General features: G+C 41.7%; 2 protein-coding genes across 3 annotated transcripts in view; one reads left to right on the plus strand and one right to left on the minus strand.

Moving 5' to 3' along the window:
- The window catches only part of rpl38 (ribosomal protein L38), a 1,062,689-nt gene that overhangs the window by 596,700 nt on the left and 441,037 nt on the right, over positions 1-24,952 (minus strand). The window lies entirely within an intron of this gene.
- Positions 1-24,952, plus strand: part of sdk2b (sidekick cell adhesion molecule 2b) — a 452,414-nt gene that overhangs the window by 284,516 nt on the left and 142,946 nt on the right. For both annotated transcript variants that reach the window (XM_049563134.1, XM_049563135.1), the window contains exon 2: positions 13,873-14,032. In XM_049563134.1, coding sequence (XP_049419091.1) covers positions 13,873-14,032 — 160 coding nt within the window. The remainder of the gene's footprint in view (positions 1-13,872; positions 14,033-24,952) is intronic.

Below are 24,952 nucleotides of genomic sequence, written 5' to 3' on the forward strand. Positions count from 1 at the left end.
GTTCCATGTGATGAGGCTCACTGAAATGTGATGAACTGCGGCCAAGACAAGAGAGAAATGTGTTATTTTGTGGCTGACACATAGGTAACACTTTCCCTGAGTTCATTCTCACGGTGAACTCGAAAGTTGGCTCGATAAACAGTGGCGCACGCACACAGGCAGTTATGAAGTCCATCTGACAGTTTGGTAAACACCTCATTTACAACACCTGTGTGTGTGTGCTTGGGTACGGGCCCGTGTGTACCTCCGTTTACTTCCCGGCCGCTGTAGTGTATAGAGGAAGTGATCGATAGGAAGAGCAGACTCCTCTTTTCTCCTCCCCTGTCTATGATTCTCCTGCTGAAACCTGCCCATACATTATTGAGCACCGACGAACATTGTTCCACAGCGTTAATTTTTCAGCAGGGCAGGGGTGGACTGCAGACACACCCTGTCCCTAAGCCGCGGTTTGGTCAGGTCACTGATGCATACTGTCTCCCATAGCTGTGTGCGTGCCGACTGTGTGTTTGTTCATTTATTTCCTCATACAGCGCTAGGAGTCTGAAAGTCTCTCATAACGTCATCCAACAAGCCCTGACACTCCTCGCACGCTGTTACCATTTTGAAATTTCCCAGTTCTTCACTTTACCTGATGTAGAAAATCACTGACATGAATTTGCTTAAAAACTTACATTACATGGCGTTTTTAAAGACGTGGGCTCAAATCCTGCTTGTTTTAGTGTGCAAGGACCTCGGTGGAGCATGGCGAAGGTTGTCTGCAGGGCTGTTTCGTGCAGGATTCTTAGCCATATGATCCAGACACATGAGATGCTTCTCAGCTTTATTGTGTCCCATAATACAGGAATTGATTTGCCTCCATAAACATAATAGCATAATATGCTCAGTGTACTGTGCACCACACTCCAGCACTAAGGAGATTTTTTCTTTCTGGATCTTGTGGGAAATTAAACTAGCTTGCTCCTGACTGAGCACACACATTCCCAAACACACACAAATTTGTACGTGGACGAAACGGGCAATTACACAAAAGTAACAGGAATGAGGAAGCATGTATTGGCATGCATTAAATCTTATTTTCTTTCATTTTTATAGTACGTAATCTTTCCCACACCTGTGTATTAAAACTTTTTTTTTTGTGCTTTGTGTAGCTCTGTTTCACAGCATTAGCTGCTTAGTCTAGCTTTGCAAGTCATTATTGGAGGTGGGAAGAGGATTGCTGTGGGGTATGTGATAAAGGTAAGCATGCAAGCTGAGAGCTTAGCCTGTCGCGGCTAAAGGTTAGCTCACAGATTTACGACTGCCGCCCCTCTTTGCCCGGGCTGTTTCAAGAGGTAGACACTTTTAATGTTTGAGCTGCTCTGATTGATTGTGGCCAGACAGTGCTGTGTTATCCCTACACTGGAGGAGAGGAGAGTAGAGGAGAGGACAGAAAAATGACTGATATCAGTTTTCAAACTTTTTTTTTTAAAGATTCAGATTTGATTCCTGTGCCAAGTTAATTTCTGGGGTTTCTGAGTTATTGCATATTGACTGGTGATTTTATACCAAAGATCAGTGGTTCCCAACCTGTTCAGCCTGTCAACTCTTTAAAACAAAGTAAAGTCCACCTTCAGCCATGGACTGTGTGAGTAGAAGACTCATTATTTCCCTCTCTACCTCCCTATAGATTTGTTTTTTTCTGATTGCTGTTGTTATTCTTTGTAAAGCGTCTTTGAGTATCATGAAAAGCGCTACATAAATCCAATGTACTGTCTACCATTTTAATATTTTATCTTATTCTATTTTATTCTAATGTCTACTTTAATATTTTATTTTATGTTAATGTCTACTTTAATATTTTATTTTATTTTATTTTATTTTAATGTCTACTTTAATATTTATTTTATTTATTTCATTGGCTATTTTAGTATCTTATTTATATCTTCATCTTTATCTCTTGTTTCCTTTCATACTGTATTTCTATTTCTACTTTGCACGGAGCATTGGAACAAAAAGAATTTCCCCCCGGGGATTAATAAAGTATTCTGAATCTGAATCTGAATCTGAATTTAAGGCCTCGAGTTTGGCATCTTGGCTGTCGCCACCTTCGTTTGTTTTGGAGTTAGCACCACAACGCGAACATATGAGGCCGCCCCTGAGTGGACTCCTTCCCTGCAGCACAGCAGGTGAATTTCAGCATCTTTCATACTGGATACTTTTCATTTCAAACACATAAAGATATTCATTAGATCACTTTCGAACACTGGACATAGCTCAGTTCAGACCAAAGATTCACAACAGGACGAAACCATTTTAGAATGTAGCAGAGAAAAGTTGCAGCGGTGTGAACTGGTTGGTCCGAGCTCGACTCAAGCCGGCTGATGGTGTCACTTGCAACTCAGCTGCTCAGATCACTGGTGGCTGGTTTTAGAACGTAAAGCGTGTCGCCTGGTTCTACAGCCAATCGGCTTGTGGTGAAGTCCGCCGGTCAAGTCAAAATGACCGCTCTCCGTATTACAGGGTTTGTGAGGTATACTTTATTGGCCAGGTTAGAGGGTGCCTACCAAATGGCATTGTTTCACCAACCTGCCCGACTGTGCTGTGACTGGCTAGTACTAACTCTACTTTACCCTAGCCCTAATTGCCTCCAACCTTGATGCAGCAATCACAGCTTCTATGGCGGTACTCCTGCCTGCTTCTCCAAATTCGGGGCGTGCCAGCTGATATCTACTGTATGTAGCACACTGACAATGGATAAGTACTTCATACAGCCCCATTTTAGAAAATCCAAAGTATCCCATTAAGGCACTTCTGCATTGACTTCACTTTTCAGACTTCGAGATAACCATTCACTTTGAGTTCAACGTTTTACTTGGACTCAAACTGATTAGAATTTGATGGTCAAGGGTCAAGGTTACCATGACCCTGCGTCCGTCTCATTCTCGTGAACAGAGTATCTCAAGAACATCACCATGGAATTTCTTCAAATTTGGCACAAACATCTACTTTGACTCAACAATGAACAGATTAGAACTTGGTGGTCAAAGGTCAAGGTCACTGTGACCCCGCGTCCATCTCATGTTGTGGACACGATATCTCAAGAAGGCCTTGAGGGAACTACCTCAAATTTGGCACAGATGTCCACTTTGGCACACAAATGAACTGATTTGAATTTGTTGGTCAAAGGTCAAGGTCACTGTGACCTCACAAAACATGTTTTTGGCCATTACTCAGGAATTCATACGCTAATTATGACAATAGTTCACACAAGTGTCTAACAGGATTAAATTATGAAGTGGTGACATTTTATATCCAAAAGATCAAAGGTCAGCTTCACTGTGACATCATAATTTCCTTCAAAAACACTTTCATGGCCATTATTTAATGTCATAACTCAGGAGGGGAGACGTTTGGTCAGATACTGAATTGGTGACCCTTATCGTGGGTGTCCACCTTGAAACTGTGCTGATGGTATAGATCTTGTCTGCTGGCGGGGACAAGATGTGTGAGGCATCCTTGTGTAATGAACATGGATGTAAACTGTATCTGCAACTAGATGGGTTCACAGAGGCGTACAACTGCAAGGTGGTAATTATAGCTTTTTTTTTCTTTTTTTTTTTGATAGCAGAAACATTGTTTTTTTTTTCCTTCCTGTTAATCATCTTGTGAACCCTCATATGTCTTCTTCTGACCCCTAGAGGAACTGTGTCAAAACCATAGCAGCAAATGTATTTCACAGTATGCTGTATGTGTTATGTGACATGTATCACAAGCTGAAGTCTCAACAGATTAAGTCTTACACCACAAAATGAATCTATATAATTGACAAATGAATAAATGATATTCCCTAATGAACTTGTGACCTCAGCTGGGTCATCTTCTCTTGCCCACTGAGAGGTAGTCTAACAGTCCTGGGGTCTTTGGCCCCTGCAGTGCCGGCTGGAAGACCAGCAAGAGCAGTGGCTGGCTGCAGGGTCTCATGGGAAATGCAGAGCTACAGGCAAGGAGGAGGAGGAGGAGGCGGCGTCAGTGAGCCATGAATTAAACAGAAAGGGCTGACAGTCATACACTACACAATACAAATGTGCCAAAAGCCTTGTACGATGGCAAGATGTGTGTGTTTGTGCACATGTATGTATGGATGAGTTCTGGATATGTGTGAACAGAATAGTGAACAGATGATTGGTTCTGTATAATCCACGTGCCATGTATGTGTGTACGGACACACACAGGCTAGTGAAAATAAGCAGCTGGCCTTGGTTTGAGTGTCTCTTAGGGATGAGGAAAATATCAGTCAACACACACACACACACACACACACACACACACAGACCTGTCTGCCAAACCTCAGTCACACACACAAAATGTACAGTACTGTGCTGACATACATACACTGGCACATTTTGGAGCTCCTCCATTTCCCATCCTGCACACACACACACACACACACACACACACACACACACACACACAGGCGCACAGTAAGAGGGCCAGACCAGTGTGCTAAATAAAGACAGACAGTAGAACAGATTTTCACACCCAGCAGGGCCATTAGCGGCTCCGTTAGACCACCAGCAAACTTCCATCCTCATCAGCATCACAAACACATACATCCAGACACCTGCCACCAAAGAATGACACACACACACACACACACACACACACACACAGATTATGTAGAAATAAATGAACCCCACCCAAACAAATATCCACACATATCATCACTCTCTCAGCTGTGTGATTAATGTAAAGTTTTCTGTGCCTATCAACAGCAGTTAGTAACTTTTTGACACAAAATATAAGCACCTGTGTTTTGTCTGTATGTGTGGGGCCCCCAGGCTGCACCTGAAATATGTATGCTGTGTCCGGGAGCACCGGACCCCTGAGGATTGAGCTAGGAGGGAGGTTGCTACTCATGGCTGCCACCGCAGCAGCAGAGCCTTCTGGGAACTGGAAAGTAGCCCGTTTGTGTGTGGACTCACTGCCTGACTCGTCTGTGAAAACTCAGCCGTGCGGTTTTGGCTCGCTAAAGCTGAGAAAACGTGTCGCCTGTAAAGCCGGCGAGCTCGTAGACGTGAGAGGAACCCAGGTGTTTTTATTGAAAAGGTGGGTTTGATTAAATTATAAAAGGACACTGACCCGACATTGGACAGGAAATGCAAGTGATTAGACTGGCGAGATTATTGCAACTCTGTTCAGCCTGCGTTACCTTCAGTTTAATGTGTTTTTGTTCTTTGTGAAAGCAAATGCTGGGGTGATCCTGAGCACAGGGTAACACATTTATCTGAGGTCAGAGGTGCATTATACTGCAAGTGGCATCAATTAGTCATTTGAAATGATTCACCTGAAGTCAGAAAGCAACTGTGAACAAACACAAAGTGAGATTTCATGGTTCAAAGGTAGAAACGTGAAAGAAAAATTCAAGTATCTCTTAAAGTGTTGATTATTTTCTTTATCTTTCAAACTTGTTGTGTGGTCCACAGACTACAGCCACCATGATGTCACCCGTTGGATTTTGGGCTCCTGTTTTGAAGCTTTAAATTTGGCGTTTCCTCCTGAGACCCTCTGTCCTCATATGAGGACATCACATTTTGGGTTTACTTGACCTTATGCTGCATTCTACTTAACTCAGACCTGCTGTCCTTGTTCGTGGGCACTTTCTGTGCCATCTAGTGGCAGTAAGAGCACACTACACTAATCCATGTAAAAACAAGATGGCAGCCATCTCTGCCAAGTCAGTCTGCAGCCGACCCCGACACAAAGGTATAATTAATAATGTTTGTGGTTTGATATGGCAACAGATTTGAACTATTTTAGCAACAGTAACCAACTAAGATGTTGTTCATTAGGAGTTACTTGTTTGAAGACATTAGGACTTTTACTTTTCTTGTCATTTGAGGACATTTTGAGTTTATTATTGACTCATTTGTGGACTTAATTAGAGCTGACAGTGTTTCGTTTTTCATACTTATTGGGTCCTACTGATCACAAATAACTAGGAGAAATTAAAAATGCAGCCTCAAGTGGCCATCAGGGGAACTGTTTTGGGCTAATGTGCGTTGGCTTTATTTCTCAGCCCTGGATGTTGCCGTGAGGTATGGCCTTATTTGAAAAATATCAGTTTCCTTCATGTTTTTTTAAGTGTGACATTAGAGCATAAAGACTGACGGTAAGGAGGATTTAAAGGGTTGTTTTGACCCTGAAGAGTATTTGGAGGGAAATAGGAGAAATGTCCCTGACTCTAGCTCTTGTTATTTTAGAAATAAATTCTCCAAGTTCATCTGAATTATGAATTCCCACCTCCGGGCAGGCATTTGTACCTGGCACTGTTCTCGTTAATGAGGGAGCTGATTTAATTGACTGTGTGTGCTGCAGACTGGGTTGTGAGAGTCCGTCTGACACACTAACCTGCGCGCACACACGCACACATATTCACACGCCCCGGCTTTGAGTCGACCTGGGCCGTGGCCCCAGGGAGCATCCTCTGGCATGAGCTGTGTTGTATGCAAATGAGGGGCCTATGTCACACAATAATTGCTTTGTGTTACACAGGAAGCACAGAGCCGCAGAGTGGGAGCTGGAGCTGGGGTTGGTTTTGTGCTTGCATTTACTCGAAGTGCATAAGATATCTGTGGTCACTGTGGGTGTGACTGCAGTTAATGTCATGTCTGTGGCATACAGCAGGTGATACAAAATGTTACCTCAGCCTCATTAATCAATGTTTATCTCACAGTCTGCGCTGCACATAGGTCGTGAGGTGCTACACATTTATACTGTATGGCTGTGTGACACTGAGTATACGAATAATTCCTTTGAGACTTAATTTCCAGAAAAGAAAATTACATACATGTTACAATATTCCTTTTTTTGCATATAGTTTAATCTTCATTACAGTTATGCAGTGGTGCCCCACAAATGTCCCATGGGGTTGACTAGATGGAGTCATTGAAACTCTTGGGGTGTTACACTAAAACCGAAAGCCTGAACTGAATTAAGGAGTCCCATACTGATCCACTTCTTGTGAGAGTTAATATTACTAACTTTCCAACATACAGGGACTAATGCTGGAACAGTTAACATTGAGTTCCAGAATAATCCTGTTTTAAAGTGCTTCGTATAAGGATGCGCGATAATATCGACACGTCATCGATATCGGCCGATATTGGAACTGTAGCTCATTCTACATAAACTTTAAAAAAAGACTTAATTAAATGAACATTTCTTTTGTAGTTTATGTCATATACAAATGACAATGACAAAGCATTTGTCTCAGCATGGGCATGCCCCCCCCCAGAGGAGGGGCAGGACAGTTCAGCTTAAAATGACAGCTGACAGGAGCAGAGAGGAGAACAGAGTTTGGCAGCAGCAGCATGAATGGCTGAAGGAGATCATGGCAAAGTTTGATTGGCTAACCAGGAGAGGGAGTGCCCATAGTCAGCTGATTGGTGGAAATGGGATAGAGAAAGAATTGTGAATAGAAAGTCTTCCTGATTAAACTTACACAGAGCTTTATTTGAACGTGTAGATAGTGAGATGAAGCAATATTGTTTAGTTTTATAGCACAAGCTTTATTCGCCATAATCCTTTGCTCTCCATTTTGTTCTGTTAACATTCATTCCCTGCTACCAAGCACACTGTAAGTTTAGTCTTTTCACAGCAAACATTTTGACTTGTTACAGTACAAAAAGCACAGTTGTTAGTAATAACATTAAATGAGCCGGCATGCACAATATCAGGACCCTGAAATCAAAGCAGCCAAATGGAATTCAGTCACCGTGGTTATTTACACTTGTGCTTTTACAACTGTGTCATGTCAAAATGTTTTCCATGAACAAGGCCTTTTGCTTCAGAAATTAAAGCGACATGTAACAGATTTTTTTGAAGTTGTGCGGACTTTGTTAGAGAGAGTGGGGGGACGACATGCAGCAAAGGGTTGCAAGTCGGAATCGAACTCACAACCCCTGCAGCGAAGCATCACCTCTATACATGTGGCGCCGGCACTATCCACTACGCTACCAACACCCCAACTGTTCACATTTGAACAGATACTGATACTGGTCTCCAGTGGCACTTTTGTCAGGACTTTTTCTATAATAGCAAAAAAAAAAATAACACGCTGCATGGGTGACATAGTGAACTAAAAACCTGTTCTGCTCCTCTTTTCTAATCACACATAGAGCTTATCTACTGTTTCTGTTTGTCTGCTTGTGTGTGTGTCTGCTAGTTTAGCAGTGATACTTGGCCATTTCTAAAATAATATAATGGCAGATTGGCGCTGCAGTGATAGTTTTGGCTTGCTGGCTCCTTTCTGGGACAGGGCTGGGACACATGACGCATCTTTGTGGTCAGGTGCAGTTGTCACAACTTTTATTTTTCTTTAAGATATTATTTGGGGGGCTTTTTGCCTTTATTTTGATAGGATATCTATAGTGTGAAAGAGGGGGAATGACATAAGGCTGTCATTTTTTCAAAAAAGAAAGGTCAAATGAATTTCAAATGACCCGTAATTTGTTTGAATAAATTCGAACCCCCCGCCCACTCACCTTAAACACCACAACACAACCTCATTATTTACATTACTTTGCTCTGCTCGGCTGTGGTGCCTCTGCCTCCACTCAGTGTTGCCAGATCTTGGGAGAGAAAGAAGCAACCAGGACTATGGAAACAAGCCCAAAAGAAGCGACGTGGAAACATCCTGCAGTCCAACATACTACCATGCCTTTAGATAACTTATTAGACGGATATATAGAGAGAAAGGTGACGTTTAGAGAGCAAGCCCAAATAAGCAAATCCACTTTAGATACAAGCTCAAAGTCGTGGCTAATAAGCGGACCTGGCAACCCTGCCTCCGCTGCCTCCATTGGGTGGTAAGCTAGCAGGTGAGCCCGCAGGTTTGCTGTCGCTGAAGAGTAAGACAGCTGCTTTTTACAAAGTCGACAAACAGCCTTATCTTTGTGCTTTGCCATCTACGGTGTAGAACCCAGTATACTTCCACACGCTGCTTCTCAGATGTTTTGGTGTCGTGATTGTCCGCTCAGGATGGCGTTTTCTCGCTGTTGTCCTCCATTTTCGTAGCAAAACAACACATTAACATTGGCTTCATTTAGTGATAGGTCAGTAGGGCATGCATTACATCAACATGATAGAGAGTTCTTAGAGCGCCCTCTGTTGGATCTCAAGGCAAACTAGATCAAATTGTCTCATGCACCTATGGAGACTGCAGCCAACATTTTGAACAGGTAATTACAGCTCGAACATGAACTTTTTACCTCATGTCCGAAGGAATGTCCGAAACTAGAATAAAAAGATGCAGAATGTGCGAATTTGGCATCGTTGGATTTAACTTGAGTCGATACTCGATCATACCGATGTACTTCAGTTAGTATCCTTGAAAGTATCGAGTTTGGGTTTTGAGTTTGGCATGCAGCCCCTTTGTAGAGCTGCAGTTTGATTGTACCTCTGTTTGAGTTCATCACTTCGAGTTAATTAGTCATTTGATCCATTTACGTAAGACTCCGTTATATAAGACGTAACGACTAGTGTAGCTTAAATTGCATCATAAATATTATTTGTTTTCTTCTTTTAGTTGTAGTAATAGTATTTTTCAAAGCACTTTTTAAAACTTTACAGAATAAACAATTGATTTATCAATGGAAAAATAATAGTTAAACATCATTAGTTGTATCCCTAAGCTATTATGTCAGCCCACGTCCCCAGAGTGTTTTTTCTCCTGCTGTGTGTGCTGATTCCACAGTTAGATTATCACTGATGAGCTCTCATAGACTTCCTAATGAGAGGGACTATCGGAGATACTCATCAGTGATCAATGTTTTCTTTGGCCTCGCACCTTTCCCGTGGATGAACGAGTATCTGTGTGCGGGTGATACGGTATGCAAGCTGGCGTTTTGTTTGCACAACTCTCTGCTGTCTGTCCCCTCGTCTCTTTCCCCGCCTGTTTCTTTCTTCTGCCACCCCCCTCTCCTCATTCTCTTTTATCTACCCATCATAGATAAAAGCAAAGCGCACATCGCCGGGGAATAATTAGTCTCGGCCATCTCAAATCACTATTGCACATCTCAATCTCCCTCATTTTTGCAGCCTATCTCCCACAGTGCCAGGCATAGTATTAACCCACACTGCTTTGGGAGATGCCCAGGCACTCCAACTCTAAAGGTACCTCAGCATCTGTTTTACATTTTCATTTCTGTTTAGCATCTATTAAGCCCTCTGCCTGCTATGCTGCTCTTTCATATATCATTTTCACTCACTTTTTCTCTTGTATCACTTAAGTTTTCCTTTTGCCTTTGCTTCATAGTATATGATTTCTTAGCGCTGACAGAGACTTAACTTCGCTGTGACTTTTTTGATTAGCCGTGTCTGTGTTTTGACTCTGCTTTTTATGCTTCCGCGGTGTCGAGGCTTTCTTTATGGTTGACTAGCCACAGGGTTCAGATTTTACCAGAACAAAGTGCAGTCGGGGGCACAATTTCAAACTTGAAAATGCAAGGTAGTAATGTGAGGTGAAGCTGACAGATCAATACTGTGCGGTGCTTTATTGAGTCTCCTCTGTGTTGTTCTCTTTGTCATAAATATTCATACATGACGGCCAGCCTACAGGTTAGCACCGCGCTCAGGTTTCTCAAAAGTCAGAAGTCAGAAACACCAAAGTGCTGTTTATAAATCAAGAATGAATATTCATCATTGACTTGTTCAGATATGTCATGCACTTTTGAACTGCAAACAAGTGCTCTTCATATGCTGGTAATTTCTCTTGATTTTCTTTATTATGTATTTTATATACCATGTTTTATATCCTTGGATTTTTTCATGATCCTCAACATAACTTAACATTTCAATCTGCAGTGCGGTACTTTGAAATACGATGATAAGCTATCTGCATCTTTCACAACTCCTCTGAAGTATACAATCAGTGCCCAGTTTATTAGGCACACCTAACTAAAACTAATGCAGTCTTGCAATAAATCCTTCCTTCATGAAGGTTATAATGTTTAAATTGTTTTAGAGAGAGAGGCATTCAACTTTATGGTCATTTTGGAATAAGTGTTTTAATATTTTGTCCAATCCATTTATATCATAAAGGTTGGACTAATATTGCAAAACACTACAAGTATTCCCGACTTCCGATCTGAAGGCATACCAGGGTGTCTGCTCTGTAAAACATGGATGCTCACAACAAACGGATGTTTTTATATCAAATCTCTGAGCTTCACAGGCGTTACAGAAGACCTACATGAGTTGCCACAGCATCATTAGTGAGGAGAAAAGGTGTACAAAGTAATACATCAATGGTCTTGCTTGTCTACTTACAAAAGCACAAAATGGTGTGAACAGATGCTGAGCTTAATAGTGTGAACCATCACAGCCAATAGTGTAGTGTGTGCGTTCTTGCTGTGTAGACAGAGATTCACTTGCTCGCAAAGCACAAATCAGCTGAATAAAAATGGCAGCTACGACTTTCTGTAGTCGTTTGTTGTGTTTTGTTTTTTGGGGGGGTCCGACAACAACCCAGCTGTGCTCCATTGACTCTAATGCAGCCGTTTCAGATTTCCTTCATTTTCAGGCTGGTTTTGTGGATTTGGAGCTAAATGTTGTGCCTGGGGCACGTCGTGTATTAATGATAGCCGTTACCTGGAGAGGTTGGAAAAAGATATACGTTTCGTCCCTGTTCCAAAATCAAACCCTGAAAAGTGTAGGGTTAGCTAGCTAGCTACTGAAGATATAGCCTACTGAATGTATACACATGCTGCTTTTGCTTTGTTATGATTCTAACAGTGAAACAAAGACCGACCCTGCTGTACAGGAACCAGTGAAGGGAAGCAGGGAGACTTTGCTGATATTCAACCAGCTCTGTGGCATCACATGAACGTGTTTGACTTACCAAGGAGATCCCTGCCCATGCAGCGGTGGAGATCCAGACACACAGCTGGTACAATGTCAGCAAAGTTTCCCTTTATATTCATTGTCTTGTGTGGCGATCAGCAGTGATGTGGTGGTTCACTTTTACACTGTGATCTGTAGCCTATAGTTCAGCTTTAGCTTCTAACTATCTTTGTCTTTTTAACTGTTGTTGCTGCTGAGTCAGTTTGACATCCTGGATATATCCTTCAAACACAGACTGTACACCCCTCTGTCTGCTTCTCTCTGGAATCACGCTTTCATTTTTCCAAAAATATGATCATATTTCTTCAGGGAGTGCAGTTAGTGACAGTGTGGGCTGCAAGCTTACTCCAACAGCTTGTTGGACCATCACAAAGGGGCGGGACTTAGCGAAGGGTCATGTGTATAGCAGAATGCTATATATACTCCAAAAGTGCACCTAATGAAGAATTCAGCTCCGAAAATAGAAAATCAGTATGTGGTGCCAGATGTTAATATCGTTGTGGGCCGCCACAAATGAATGAATATGTGAGACACACTGCTCAAAATTCATATCAGACAGCCAAATCTGAGTCGACTGGTATCATTCAGAGACGGGTACAGCCCTGAAACTAAAGATTTATGATAACAAAGTAAACCTCACGCAATACTAGTAGTGTAAATACTGCCTAGTCAGTCAAAATCTTCAGTCAAATTAAACGTATACTTCCAGAAGCTTCTGTAGAATGAAAGTGAAAAGCTTGTTAATCATCGTCAGTTTCTCACTCTGTTTTACTTTCGGTCCCTATTTTCCTCCCCATTCCTCCTCTTATCAGTCTACCTCCGGCGGATTTGTCGAGCCGAAATTGAAGAACAAAATATCAGCCCTATAGATCATTTTGACAGTTTAATTTCAATGCCTGATTATCAGTCAATTTGATAATTATATTATCCAACCATCCAATTAATGTGTTCTATATTTACAATGATCATCAAGTAAGCTCTCCATTTTTGCGCCATTTATCAAGGGTGAGATATTGGAACACAAGGGACCCTGACAGTTTGTGTGTCAGGCTCCATGATTGAGATATAAAAATCAGAGTGTGTGTTGCCATGTTCAGTATGTGCATCACCCCGTGGAGAGGTTCTCGCTGGTCTTCCTGAATCCATTCCTTCACACTCAACAGAGCGTGTTCAAGAAACACAGTGAGAGCGAAAGACAGAGCGAAACGGAGTGGAGGCGAACGAATGATGAAAGGATTTCATGCCTCCTCCTCGGCTTTACTCCTCTCCTGTCTGCTCTGTCTAGCTCGGAGGAAAGCGGTGCCCTGTGCCAATGAGTTGCTGACACACAAATACACAGAGCAGGAGAAGCAGGAGCAATCCTTCCTGACTCAATGCCTCTGCTTCCACTCTTCTGTTAGCCAGGCACCTCCGACACTCCCAGAGCAAGTCGAGATCACCCAGCACAAGCAACAGTGCCTCATACGAGATTAGGGAGCTCCAAATGGGACACGTTCCGAAAGGTTTTTCCATCTGGAGCGTGGCAGCTTGGTGTTTACATGCCGGTGATAATCAAATACCACAGAGTTTGCTTTGTCTTAGGTGAGATCCAAGCATCTGACCATCTCCAATCTGTTACATTCAGATAGATGTAAGCATCAGCTGCGCTTGTCTCTTTGTTCACGTCTTTTCATTCAAATGTTTTTCAGTACTTTGACAACTCCATGTTTGCTTCTCATCTATGCCAACCATATCAGGATGAAAGATAAGTTCACATGAAATGAATTTGCGTCTCTCTCTCATCCTGAAAGCTCATCCTTTTTTCCCTGTCATTCTTTAGTCTGTGTTTTTATGCGCACAGTTGTGCCTCTGGGTTCACGGATGTGTGTGGGATTTAAAAGCGGGTGCTCTTTATTGGGATGCTTTTGAGGTATTTTCCGTTTGCAAGATGTCTCATTAAAAAAAAAATAAATAAATAAAAAAAACTTCAACTCTGTTCTTTATTCTTTACAGATGACGTGCCTCCCTACTTCAAGACGGAGCCGGTGCGCAGCCAGCTCCATCTGGAGCGCAACAGGCTGGTGCTGACCTGTATGGCTGAGGGAAGCTGGCCGCTGGAGTTCAAATGGATCCACAACAGCACAGAGCTGACCCGCTTCTCCCTGGAGTACAGGTGAGGATAAACTCAATACCTTTCATTAAGAGAAAGAGATGTGTTACTGACTGATTGATGGATTGGAAGCTACCGTACAGTATTTGCACTAAAATCGTAGCCAAACCCCAGTATAGCAGCTACCTTAGTTTTTCTTTATGATGGTCAGAGGAAGTGATTACAGCGGCCAGTAAGTCATTAACATACATGCAACATCCTTTGAGGTCAAGCTAACTAACACAGAGCTTAGATTGGGCCCAGAAAATCCAGCCCGACCCCACCCGAGCCCGTGCATGTCCTGTCCGAGCACGGCCTGGCCCGTCCCTTTAACTTTAATTACGAGCCCGAGCCCGGTTTAAACCCGACATTTTTTTTAAGGATACGAACGTGGACGTTGAAGACTGACTCTTGTCTTTCTTTCCATGGCAAGCCTTCGTCATGCGCCTCTTAAGTGTCGAGGTCCCTTTTTTTTTTTTTACCGTCATATTCCAGCACCATGCTGCACTTGGTACACTCGACGAGGCCGACACACATGTTGTCGACGTCGACAACTCACATGTGCGTGGCCAGTGGGCCCCCCCCACCTGGTGTGATAAGTAGTTGGTTCCATAACCTAGGTCTGTTATGAGGAGTCCGACCCGCCCGAGCCCGAGGATAGTGGCGAGAAATTATGGCCTGGTTCGGGCTCGGGCAGAGATGCTAAGCTCTAAAGTAACATCAGCCAAAGTAAAACTCAAATTCTCATGTAGAAAAAAACTAAGCTAAATTAATCTTACATAGTGAAAACTGTTAGCCAAGGTGATTTAGTGTCGTTAAGCTACATTTATGTCATGTATTTAAACATATCAGATTATAATCTGTAATACTAATTTATTAGGTTAAATCAGTGACTGTATATAAAGATGGACAACAGGTCTCCCCTTCCTCCTAATGTACAAAAATGAAGCTAAAATATCCCGGATGCGGCTGCTGCCATCCTGTCCAGGTGATGCCATTTTGAGACAGAGTCCATGCAGTAGGGGTGTAAATCACCAGTTTCATCACGATACGATATCATATCGATTTTTTGGACAACGATACGATATTTACCGATAGCACACCGTCTGCCACAGTACAATTTTGATATGATGCGATTTAGGGGCCTGCCATTGATATGAGACAGTTACAGAAGAAGCTGCCACCCCTTTCTTTTCTGCTTTTGGCCATCAAAGATAAAAAACAAACACATGAATAATAAGTGCAGTAAAGTTTACTTTAAAGTGACTCCACTAACACACATAAAACAGCACATAGGATAAGTAAACTATCAGGGCTTTATGGCAGCAAAACCTCTCTGGAAGAAGTGTTTTTATTTTAATCTCAACCCTGACCCTTTTCCCAAGATTGCAGGTCTATCTGGCTCAAAGCCCTGAAGGCAAACGTCTCCCAACAGCCATTAAACATGGATTAACAACAACATTGTTTAAGAAAAGTATCAAATTCAGCTGCAGTAATAACTGTTAAGGTTCAGAGACAAAACATTATTAGCTTTAGCATGGTTACACTGCATAAATTAGCCTAGCAGCTAGCGGACTTTCTCTCTACTCATAGCTTTACAAATTACATGTAACATTATTTTCTTACTCATTGTTGGTTTAAGTCACTGCATCTCCCGACAGAACAGCACGTTGGATTCCAGCCTGCATGCATGTTTTTGCAGATGAACATCGTTGAAACAGAGCAGCTAATGTTGCTGTAGCGAGAAGTTAGCGGAGTGAGATGCCCGACCTGGCGTAGTGTTTTATCTCATCTCATCCTCTATCTGTTGACCTGTGTTTACTCCAAAATCCAAAATATTTCCACTCTGCTGATTTAATCCCAAGTAAATAACTTCATCCTCATCGTCTTTCTCTCAACTGCTTGCCACCTGCCTGCTGCTGTTTGATGGTGACACAGATTTTCAAAATAAAAGCGTATCCTAAAGATGACGATATGGATCGATGTTTTTGCGTTGCATCGATGACATTGGATCGTTGAGTCCAACCAATTGTGAACAGCACCAAGATTACAAGTGCACCAGTTGGCACACACAGCTGATGATCATGACGTCCAACCACCTTTTTATAGCATCAAATAACTGATTAAAACCAAACCTACCAGAAAATGAACACTTGAAAAAACACCCTAAAATGACTGAAACCATCTTTAGGAAAAAAAAAAAAAATTGGCATATACTTTGCTCTTTTAGTTTGGCCCATGTCCCATCTGTTAACATAGAGGAAGCTGGGTTATTGACCTTACTGCAGTCAGCCACCAGGGGGACAGTCGAGATGTTTTCAGCTTCACTTTTGGGGAGCTGTCTTGTCGTCCGTCTTTATAAACATTCTGTGGTTCAGGTGGACAAGAAAGATGAAAGGACACATTTTGTTTGTAGCTGTTTGCTGCATTAAGATTGATCAAAGGCAGAGCGCCTGCATATTCTTGGTCTTGTGTGACAGTTTTTATGAATATAATATTCTGCCTGAAAAGGTGTAAAATGAAGGTAAAGTTAAGGCTCAGATCTCCAAAACACTGTCTGTCCCTTAAGGGCAGTATAGTATTCTGCACGTTCGTCCTTTTTTCAACAAAGTCAGTTGTAGTTTTATCACGGAATAGCCTGCTAAATAAAGAAATAGCTGTGCTGTTATGCCTGTTCTTTTTTTTTATTGCCTCTGCCTCTCTCCTTGCACCTCGTGGCTCTGTGACCTCCATCACTTTCTCTGAAGCGGCTGCACACAGGCGAAAGGCATGAATGAGAGTTAGAGCACGAGATAAACCATCTTTAATGGTAACTTTAAGATCTGGAATGTGGCGAACATTGCTCTTATCTCGGAGAGCAGTGTGTCTTCACTGAGTGTCCGTGTGCAGACAGCAGTGTAAATGAAGCACTGGAGGATTGAAAGGGCGCTCTTTGACTCACACTTTGCTGATTGTAGCTGAACCGTTGTGTCCACGTGCGAGTGTGTACGTGAAAACAACAGAGGGTGAACATACAAGCAGCCTCAGCCCTGTTGATGGGGCTGGGCCTTCCTGCTGGCAATCTCTGGAGACAGATAAGACCAGAGTGGGGACAGCAGGGTAGGAAGGGCAGGAGTGACACACAGATGCTGGAACAATTGATCAGAATGGACTGTACTTGAGAATTACACTGTCTGTTGGAGCCTCAGGGCCCACTTGACTGTGTTATTGGGTAAGTGATTGAGTGATAGGATGGGTGATTAAACAAGCAGTCAGGCACAAAGCTGTGCAGGATTGTGCATGTGTGAGTGAGTGTGTGTGCACTGTATAAAAGCATGATTTAAGACGTGGACACTTCAGAGTTGCAGAACATGTGTCATTGTCTTGAAAACAGTCGTTGCACTTGGGGAACCACAATTTCCCTGGAATCCTTAAAATCGAATCAGACAATCTCTCTGTGCCCATCCCATTGGTTTATAGTTCAGAACGATACATCACTGTGCTGTGTACTAATGCAACATCCTGTTTCAATAGGAGATACATCAAATAAAGGAAGCAAAGATACGACATGTATTTATGTACTTTATGCCTGCCATATACTAGAGGACTTTGAAAAGACTTTGAAAATATTTTTAAAAGCCTGACACTATCTTACATTAAAGACAATGTGAGGTTTAAGTCACACATTATAAGATTTCACAAAGACTTGGGATCTTGCAGGGTAACTATGAGCAAGACTACAACTAAATTCCTTTTGAGATTATTTCCAATCCTGCTCCTGGCGGAAAATATGCTAAACTACCTTCAAGAAATATGATGTATTAACTTGTCTGCAAAGGCACGGAACTTTAGAAAATGGTATTTAGAGGCTGACTGGCGATACTGGATATATACCTCTGTATTTTCTACATGACACTTTTATAAAAACAGACTGTGATCAAAATAAAATGCAAAGGCAGGGTTTTATTCCCCCTGTTTGTGAATATACAGCTGCATGAAAGATGATATAAAATAAATAGCAGGACTGTGCATTAATTCCATGTCCTTACAAATGAATCTAGTGTTAATTTAATAATTTAAATCTTTTTATTTATTTTATTTAATCTTATTTATGCACAGAGCATCAACAGAGGGGCCGAGAGAGGGACGGAGCGAGTGACACTTTGTCCTTGTTATACACGTCTTGTAGGCCTATATGAAGCGTCTGTGTTCCCGCTGCATTTTTTAAACTCGTATGTCGCCTACATCCATGCACCGTCTCCATGTTGCAGAACAGACTATAACTACCAAGAAGAAGCATGACAGGCTATGATGCACCTCACACACAGTAGCAGCGCTGGATCACACGTGTGCTTCTGCAGTAACTTCGTTCATCTCACTGATTTAACATAGCATGTGCAATATACAGAATGATGTCACACTGTAGACTCATGAACACACAGATTAAACACAGGAGCGGCTCTGTCTCTCTGTCGCTGGAGAACTTGTGAGTGAGTGAGTGGGGCAGAGCTGTGTGCAGAGTGTTAGAGAGAAGAGACAGACACAGGCAGGGCTGAAAATGAACACCCACCAAGCGCCAAATGCGGGTAGATTTTCCATTTGGCGGCTAAATCTCGGAAGGCTATCTGCCACATTGGCGGGTAAATGTTTGTACCAAAATAATCATGGAATAAATTATATATATGATAGCTATTTGACGTTGTTGCTCTGTTTGTTGTGTGTCGCACTTAAATTGCTCCCCGCTGCATCAAGGAACCTGTAGGCCTACTTGGAGGACACGCGTGCAGGTAGTCATATCGCGGGCCTAGATCCATGAACTGTTGTTAGTAGCAAGCAAGCTATCACCGCGGGCGTCATGTGGCGACATTTACCAGGTGTAGGTAAACCACCGACAAAACGAAAAAACACAGATGAGGACGAAGCTGAAGCTGTAACATTACAGAAAAAGAGAGAGGTTCGGCGATAACGGCGTTTCAAGAGGCTGGCTACACTATGATGCTGGGGGTGCAGTAATGACCTGTAATGTATGTCGGCAATATGCTAAAGAAAAAAAACGTAACAACTCGTTTGTCATCGGTAGTGTCACATCGCCTGCTGTGTTACTGTAAATTACTGTCATGTTTGAAGTACAAAGTGCAAATGGAACTTTGAGCTCAAAACTTGATAATATTAAACTAATTTTTTACTTCAATATGATGCTAAGAGGATACCTCAGAAGATGGATCCCTCAGGTGTAGCTTCATCATATGACATTAGTATAGTAAATAAAAATTTCTCTTTCATACATTAATACTTTTGTACTGTTTTGAAAACGTACCAAACCATGACACACCGGTATCATATAGAATCGAACCGTGAATTTTGTGAACTGTTGCACCCCCAATGTCCACGTCATTGAACCCCTGTGATTTTATTCCGACACTGGAAATTTGTCTGCAACAGTGAATTCGCTTGAGAAGTTGTTTGGTGTGAGGCTGGCATAATGTGGAGTGTATCCATTCAGTTTCTTGCATACTCTGACAGTTTTTTGCATGTGAAAGAGAACTCTGTGTGAGCGTGTGTGTGTGTGTGTATTGTTTGTGTGCAGGTATGCAGTCCTCCTCGTTCCTCAAGTCGACCTTTCTCTGTGCCAGGAGAGTATTTGAGCAGAGCAGACCCCCATATTAATGAGGTTATGGTAGAGGTCCCTAGTGCTGAGTGCTGGTTTAAATATTGACACCATGCGACTTGACCTTGTGTCCTCTGGCAACCGATCAATACTGCAAGGTGTGTGTGTGTGGGTGGGTGTGTGTGTGTGTGTGCATTACTATTCAACATGTAGGGGTGTGTGTGTGTGTGTATATGTGTGTGTGAGAAAGAGAATGCTGGAAGAGGTAAGAGAGTGGCACAGTTTTAGTGATCTGCTGCGGGGAGTGCCACACTTGGGAATGAACAGGCTCAGCATTGACTGCTGTCACATTACAGCAGCATCACCTGAATCATATCTGAGTGCCAACCACACACACACACACACACACACACACACACACACACACACCTGTATCCACAGCATCCTGCTTTCTTTGTTCCCACATAATCATCTAAAAGATTTATCTCCAAATTAAAATTCAACTTAATTAAGACTGAAGATTCTATCCAAACAATTAAGGATTTTTGAACCCATCAGTCTGTGAATTATCCCGAACACAATGCTTTGGTCAATCAGCTGGTCTATAAATACACATCATAGCAGCGCATCTTCGTATCACGTGACCAAAACCTCAGGGGCGTTTACCTGGCACGCCACCAGTCTATATGCAGCCAATTAACCTAGAAACTTAATTAAGATAGTTAATTATTAATCAAACCTCAGGAGGAGTTTTTGTTTGTCAGTTGTTTCTTGGCTGGTTGGTGGAGTGTGGCCTTTGTTTCCTGTAGGGAATAGAAAGCATCTACCTCATTTTCATATTGTGATGAGACGGACAGACTAAAAATAAAATGAGACAGAGTGTTAAAGGTGTAGTTCATATTTTGGAAGTGGGGTTTTAGACGTCAGTCGGCACGCCCCGGGTTTAAAGAAAAAAGCTGGAGTCCCACACAGAAGCTGAACCAGTGGAATTCAAACATTTTGTGCACAAGGTGAAGACCAAGCCAACATCCCAAGGCACACCTATATTTATATGTGTGCACAATAAACTCTATAACATGTGTTATTACTTTTATCATGACACAAATGTTTGTTTTTATTTACTAAAATCAAATGACAGACAGCTATTATAAATATGTATTATCATTATAAATATATATAAATATTAAAAAAAAGATTCAAGAATTAATTTTAAACATACCTTGTTTATTCATTATTATTATTATTATTATTATTATTATCATTTAGTTATTTAGTTTATTATTTGTTTTTAATCTTTATTTTTAATTTTTTTATATATATATATATATATATATATATATATATATATATGTATTATGAATAATATGTTCTTAAAGAAATAATAAAAAGCATAAGTGAAAAAAAAGGAATATTTTTATGCATTGTAAAATACATCAAAGCACCAATGACATATCCATTTAGCGGGAAATAATGTAAGATAATGTGATGTTTCACGCTTTTATAATTCCCTCGCACAAACGGCGACAATTGGGTTTCCTGTGAAGGTTTTTTTTTTTTCAATTAAATTAAATTACATTTTTTAGGTAAAGTTTGCGTCTTTATTAGGACATGGGTGTACAGTCAATTAAACATTAATTCATAACTTTTGTATAGGCCCAGTTGCCCAGTAATAATATGTGGTTATCACAGAATCCCACAGCACACCTGGATTGGCATCACGGCACCCCATTTGAGAACCACTGAGCTAAGCAGTGTACTGCTGTGGACAGCTCAGCAACAAAACATATTTTAGCCACCTAAAAAAATCTATATCAGTTTCATTATACGCTATATTGAGAGACTTTATTCGGTGGCTAAAATGCGTTTTATTGCCGACCCCTCAAAGGCAGTACGTTAGCTTCCATATCAGACTCCAGCCTGTTTCTCCAAACTGGCGGCATACTGACTGACCTCCGCTCTTTGTAAGATACTTATAGTGGATAAGTACTAGGGCATTAACAGAAAAGTCGATTTGTCGACGCGTTGATGTCGGTGGCACAAGTCGACACCCCCCGGGAGGAGTCGACAAGTCGTGTGTTTTTTCCCCCTCTCTCTCTCTCTCTCTCTCTCTGTGGCTTTAGCCTCACGTCACCAGGCTCTTCACATAAAGTAAAGTGGTTTTTATTCACTCTGAATTTTGTCAGGATTCTGGTGCCAGTCTAGAGAGCGGATGCGGAATTCACCAAATTCACCAAAGTAAAAGTGTTCACCAAAGTAAAACTTTAAATTCTGGTGCACCATCGATTTGGGGTGATGAGGGGTGTAAGAAAATCGATTAACTTAATTGACTCCATGAGGAATGTCCGCAGTCATTCGGGTTTTCATAGTCGAGCGCACTTCCGCGTTGTAGTTTCCTGTAAAAATGTCTGTGAAAAATCCCTGTAATGTGAAAAATACATGCTGAGCAGTCACTGGTGCGCGGAGCGGAGTCTGTGCGGTCGTAAAATCTGAGCTTTGCGCGCACAGGGCTTGCGGGCGTCCGCTTTGAGTCCACGCGGACCTCCGCAGAGTCCGTTCCACGTACGTTCCGCCCGAGTATGTTAGGGTCTGACAGACACACATCACATGTGTGGAGATACTTCACTTTCCTCCGCCGTGTCAATGTGATGACATCATCAAATGACTTGTCTACTTGACTTCGACTTGAAAAAAAAATCAAAGTCGTTAATGCCCTAATAAGTACCCTATATAACCCTGCTTAAAAAATCAGAGCTATCCCTTTAAGGACTCAGAGTCTAAACAGCTGTCAGACAAAGGAAAAAGAAATAGCGTGATGGAGAAGACATGACAGTTCCAGCGTCACAAATTCATGCTGATTGACTTTTCATCTCTATTTACTGACTGTCCCTTGTTGTTAGAAAATTGTGAGGAGTGAAAATTAGTTTTCCGTACAATGCAGTCATAACAGAAAGAGAGCTTTCGTAGTCAGCTCTGCTTTTCACAATCAAGAAAGCAAACCAAAACAGAGAAAATTAGATTAACATTTTGACAGCTAGCATAATAGAGTGTCACTTCGATCTCTTCAGTAATGACTGTAAAATGTGACAGTGTGTTCAGAAATCCACCAGCAGTACATTTTTATGCTGTATAAAGACTTTATAGAAAGATTCTTTCATTGTAGATATATATATAAAGTTGCATTCATGTATTTTCTGAAAATCTGGACTCCATCTTCTCGCCTCACTTCACACTCTTGATCGCTCTTCCACCCTTCCTGTTTGTTCATCCTGTCTGCCTCAGTTCATTCCACAGATACGTGGACTGAGCATCCATTGCTTTTTTTTTTAACATATAATTTCATGGTGGCTCTGAACAAATTAACACAAGTTCAATACAATAATATCCTCTTGTCTGGGGAAAGAGATGACGAGCTCAGCTTGCTAACTAGATGGAGATGAAGGAAAAGCAGGGGGGCAGAGGAGCAGCAGATGACAACATGTTTAATGTGTTTGTGTGCAAAGTGATATCTGCCTTTGGACTCCACACACCAACGGATATTCTGATGATGTGATACACATGATTGATTTTCAAACCATTTAATTTAATGAGTAAATGTTCCAAACAGGAATGAGTATTGTTCTAGTTTTCTGAATGATTGCTGGTTTCAACTCTTAATGATGTTTTGGTGCCTCCTCGTCGGCGACAACCTGGAGGCATTATATTTTGGGGTGTTCATTTGTCCATCCGTTCCTCACATTCTCATGTACACAATATCTCAGGAACACCTATAGGAAATTTGGCACTAACGTGATTAGATTTTGCTGGTCCAAGGTCAAAATTCAATGTCACTGGGACCTTGTCTGACTCACTTTTGTAAACACAATATCTCAAGATCACCTTGAGGGATTTTTTTTCCCAAATTTGGGACAGACATCCACCTGGCCTCAAGGATGAACTGATTTGATTTTGGTGGTCAAAGGTCAAGGTCACTGTGACCTTGTCTGTCTCATTATTGTAATCGCTATATCTCAAGATCACCTTGAGGGATTTTTTGTTTCCCCAAATTTAGCACAAATGTCCACTTAGACTCATGGATGGCCTGGTTTTATTTTGGTGGTCAAAGGTCAAGGTCACGGTGACCTTGTCTGTCTTGTCTCCTAAATGCAATATCTGAAGATCACCTTGAGGGGATTCCCCCCCCCCCAAATTTGGCACGAATGTCCACTTGGATTCACAGATGGCCTGGTTTTATTTTAGTGATCAGTGGTCAAGGTCACTGAGACCTTGTCTGACTCACTTTTGTAAACACAATATCTCAAGATCACCTTGAGGGATATTTTTCAAATTTGGCACAAATGTCAACATGGCCTCAATGATGAACTTAATTGATTTTGGTGGTCAAAGGTCAAGGTCACTGTGGCCTGGTGTCCCAACCATTCTTGTGAACGTGATTTCTCAGGGACACTTGGAGGGATTTTTTTTTTATTTGGCACAAACACACTAAATTAAAACTGACTGAATTTTTATGATCAAAGGTCACTGTGACCTTATAAAACATGTTTTTAGCCATAACTCAATATTCATGCATTAATTACGGCAAAATTTCACACAAAGGTCTAACAGGATAAAATGAAGGGGTAGAAGGGGTTGTGGCTTCTTTGCAGCAACATCCATATTTGAAGTATTGACTACTGTCATGGCTACATAGGAATCTTGACTGGTTGGTGGAGGCATACAACAGCAAGGCATTGCATGTTTGTATTTATTTATTTGTTTATTTTTTTTTGCAATTTCAGCAACATGTTTATATATTTATATCTCATTTTGGCTGCCGTCAACAGCAATGTGTCATAAACAATCCCCAAAGAGCAGATCTTAAGAACCAGACAAATTGGAGACTGTTAAACTGTCTTCATTTGGTATGTTTGTTCTTGAATTCTCCATCTCTACTTTAAACACTGCCAAAACTTGCCTGTTAGCAAGTTGCCATCTGTCAGATGTGCCATGCGTATGTTAAGATCGGGGGAGGGTTAAGGTGCATGTGCGAAAAATTAAATCGGAAGAGGAAAAAACAAAGCATCGAAAGAGACCTTGAGATTTAAATTTGCCCAGTGAGTGACTGGGCAAATCCTCCATCTCGCATCCTCCTTGTGTGTTATTTTGGCACCATTCAACACATCTCACAAATCAATGCTTTGCTCTTATTTCTGCAGCTGTTGCTCACCTCCACACTCACAGTCATATTAAATGCAGATAAATTATAGTTGTTGAACCGGTTTGTGACACTTTTTCTACTTCATATACATGCATTTCCTTCCCATCTGCTCTAATTTCTGCTCTTCAATGCCTTGCTCCGAGGCTTTGAAGAGCCCTTACAT

The sequence above is a fragment of the Epinephelus fuscoguttatus genome, linkage group LG20, assembly GCF_011397635.1.
Source record: "Epinephelus fuscoguttatus linkage group LG20, E.fuscoguttatus.final_Chr_v1".
In the NCBI taxonomy this organism is placed as follows: Eukaryota; Metazoa; Chordata; class Actinopteri; order Perciformes; family Serranidae; genus Epinephelus; species Epinephelus fuscoguttatus.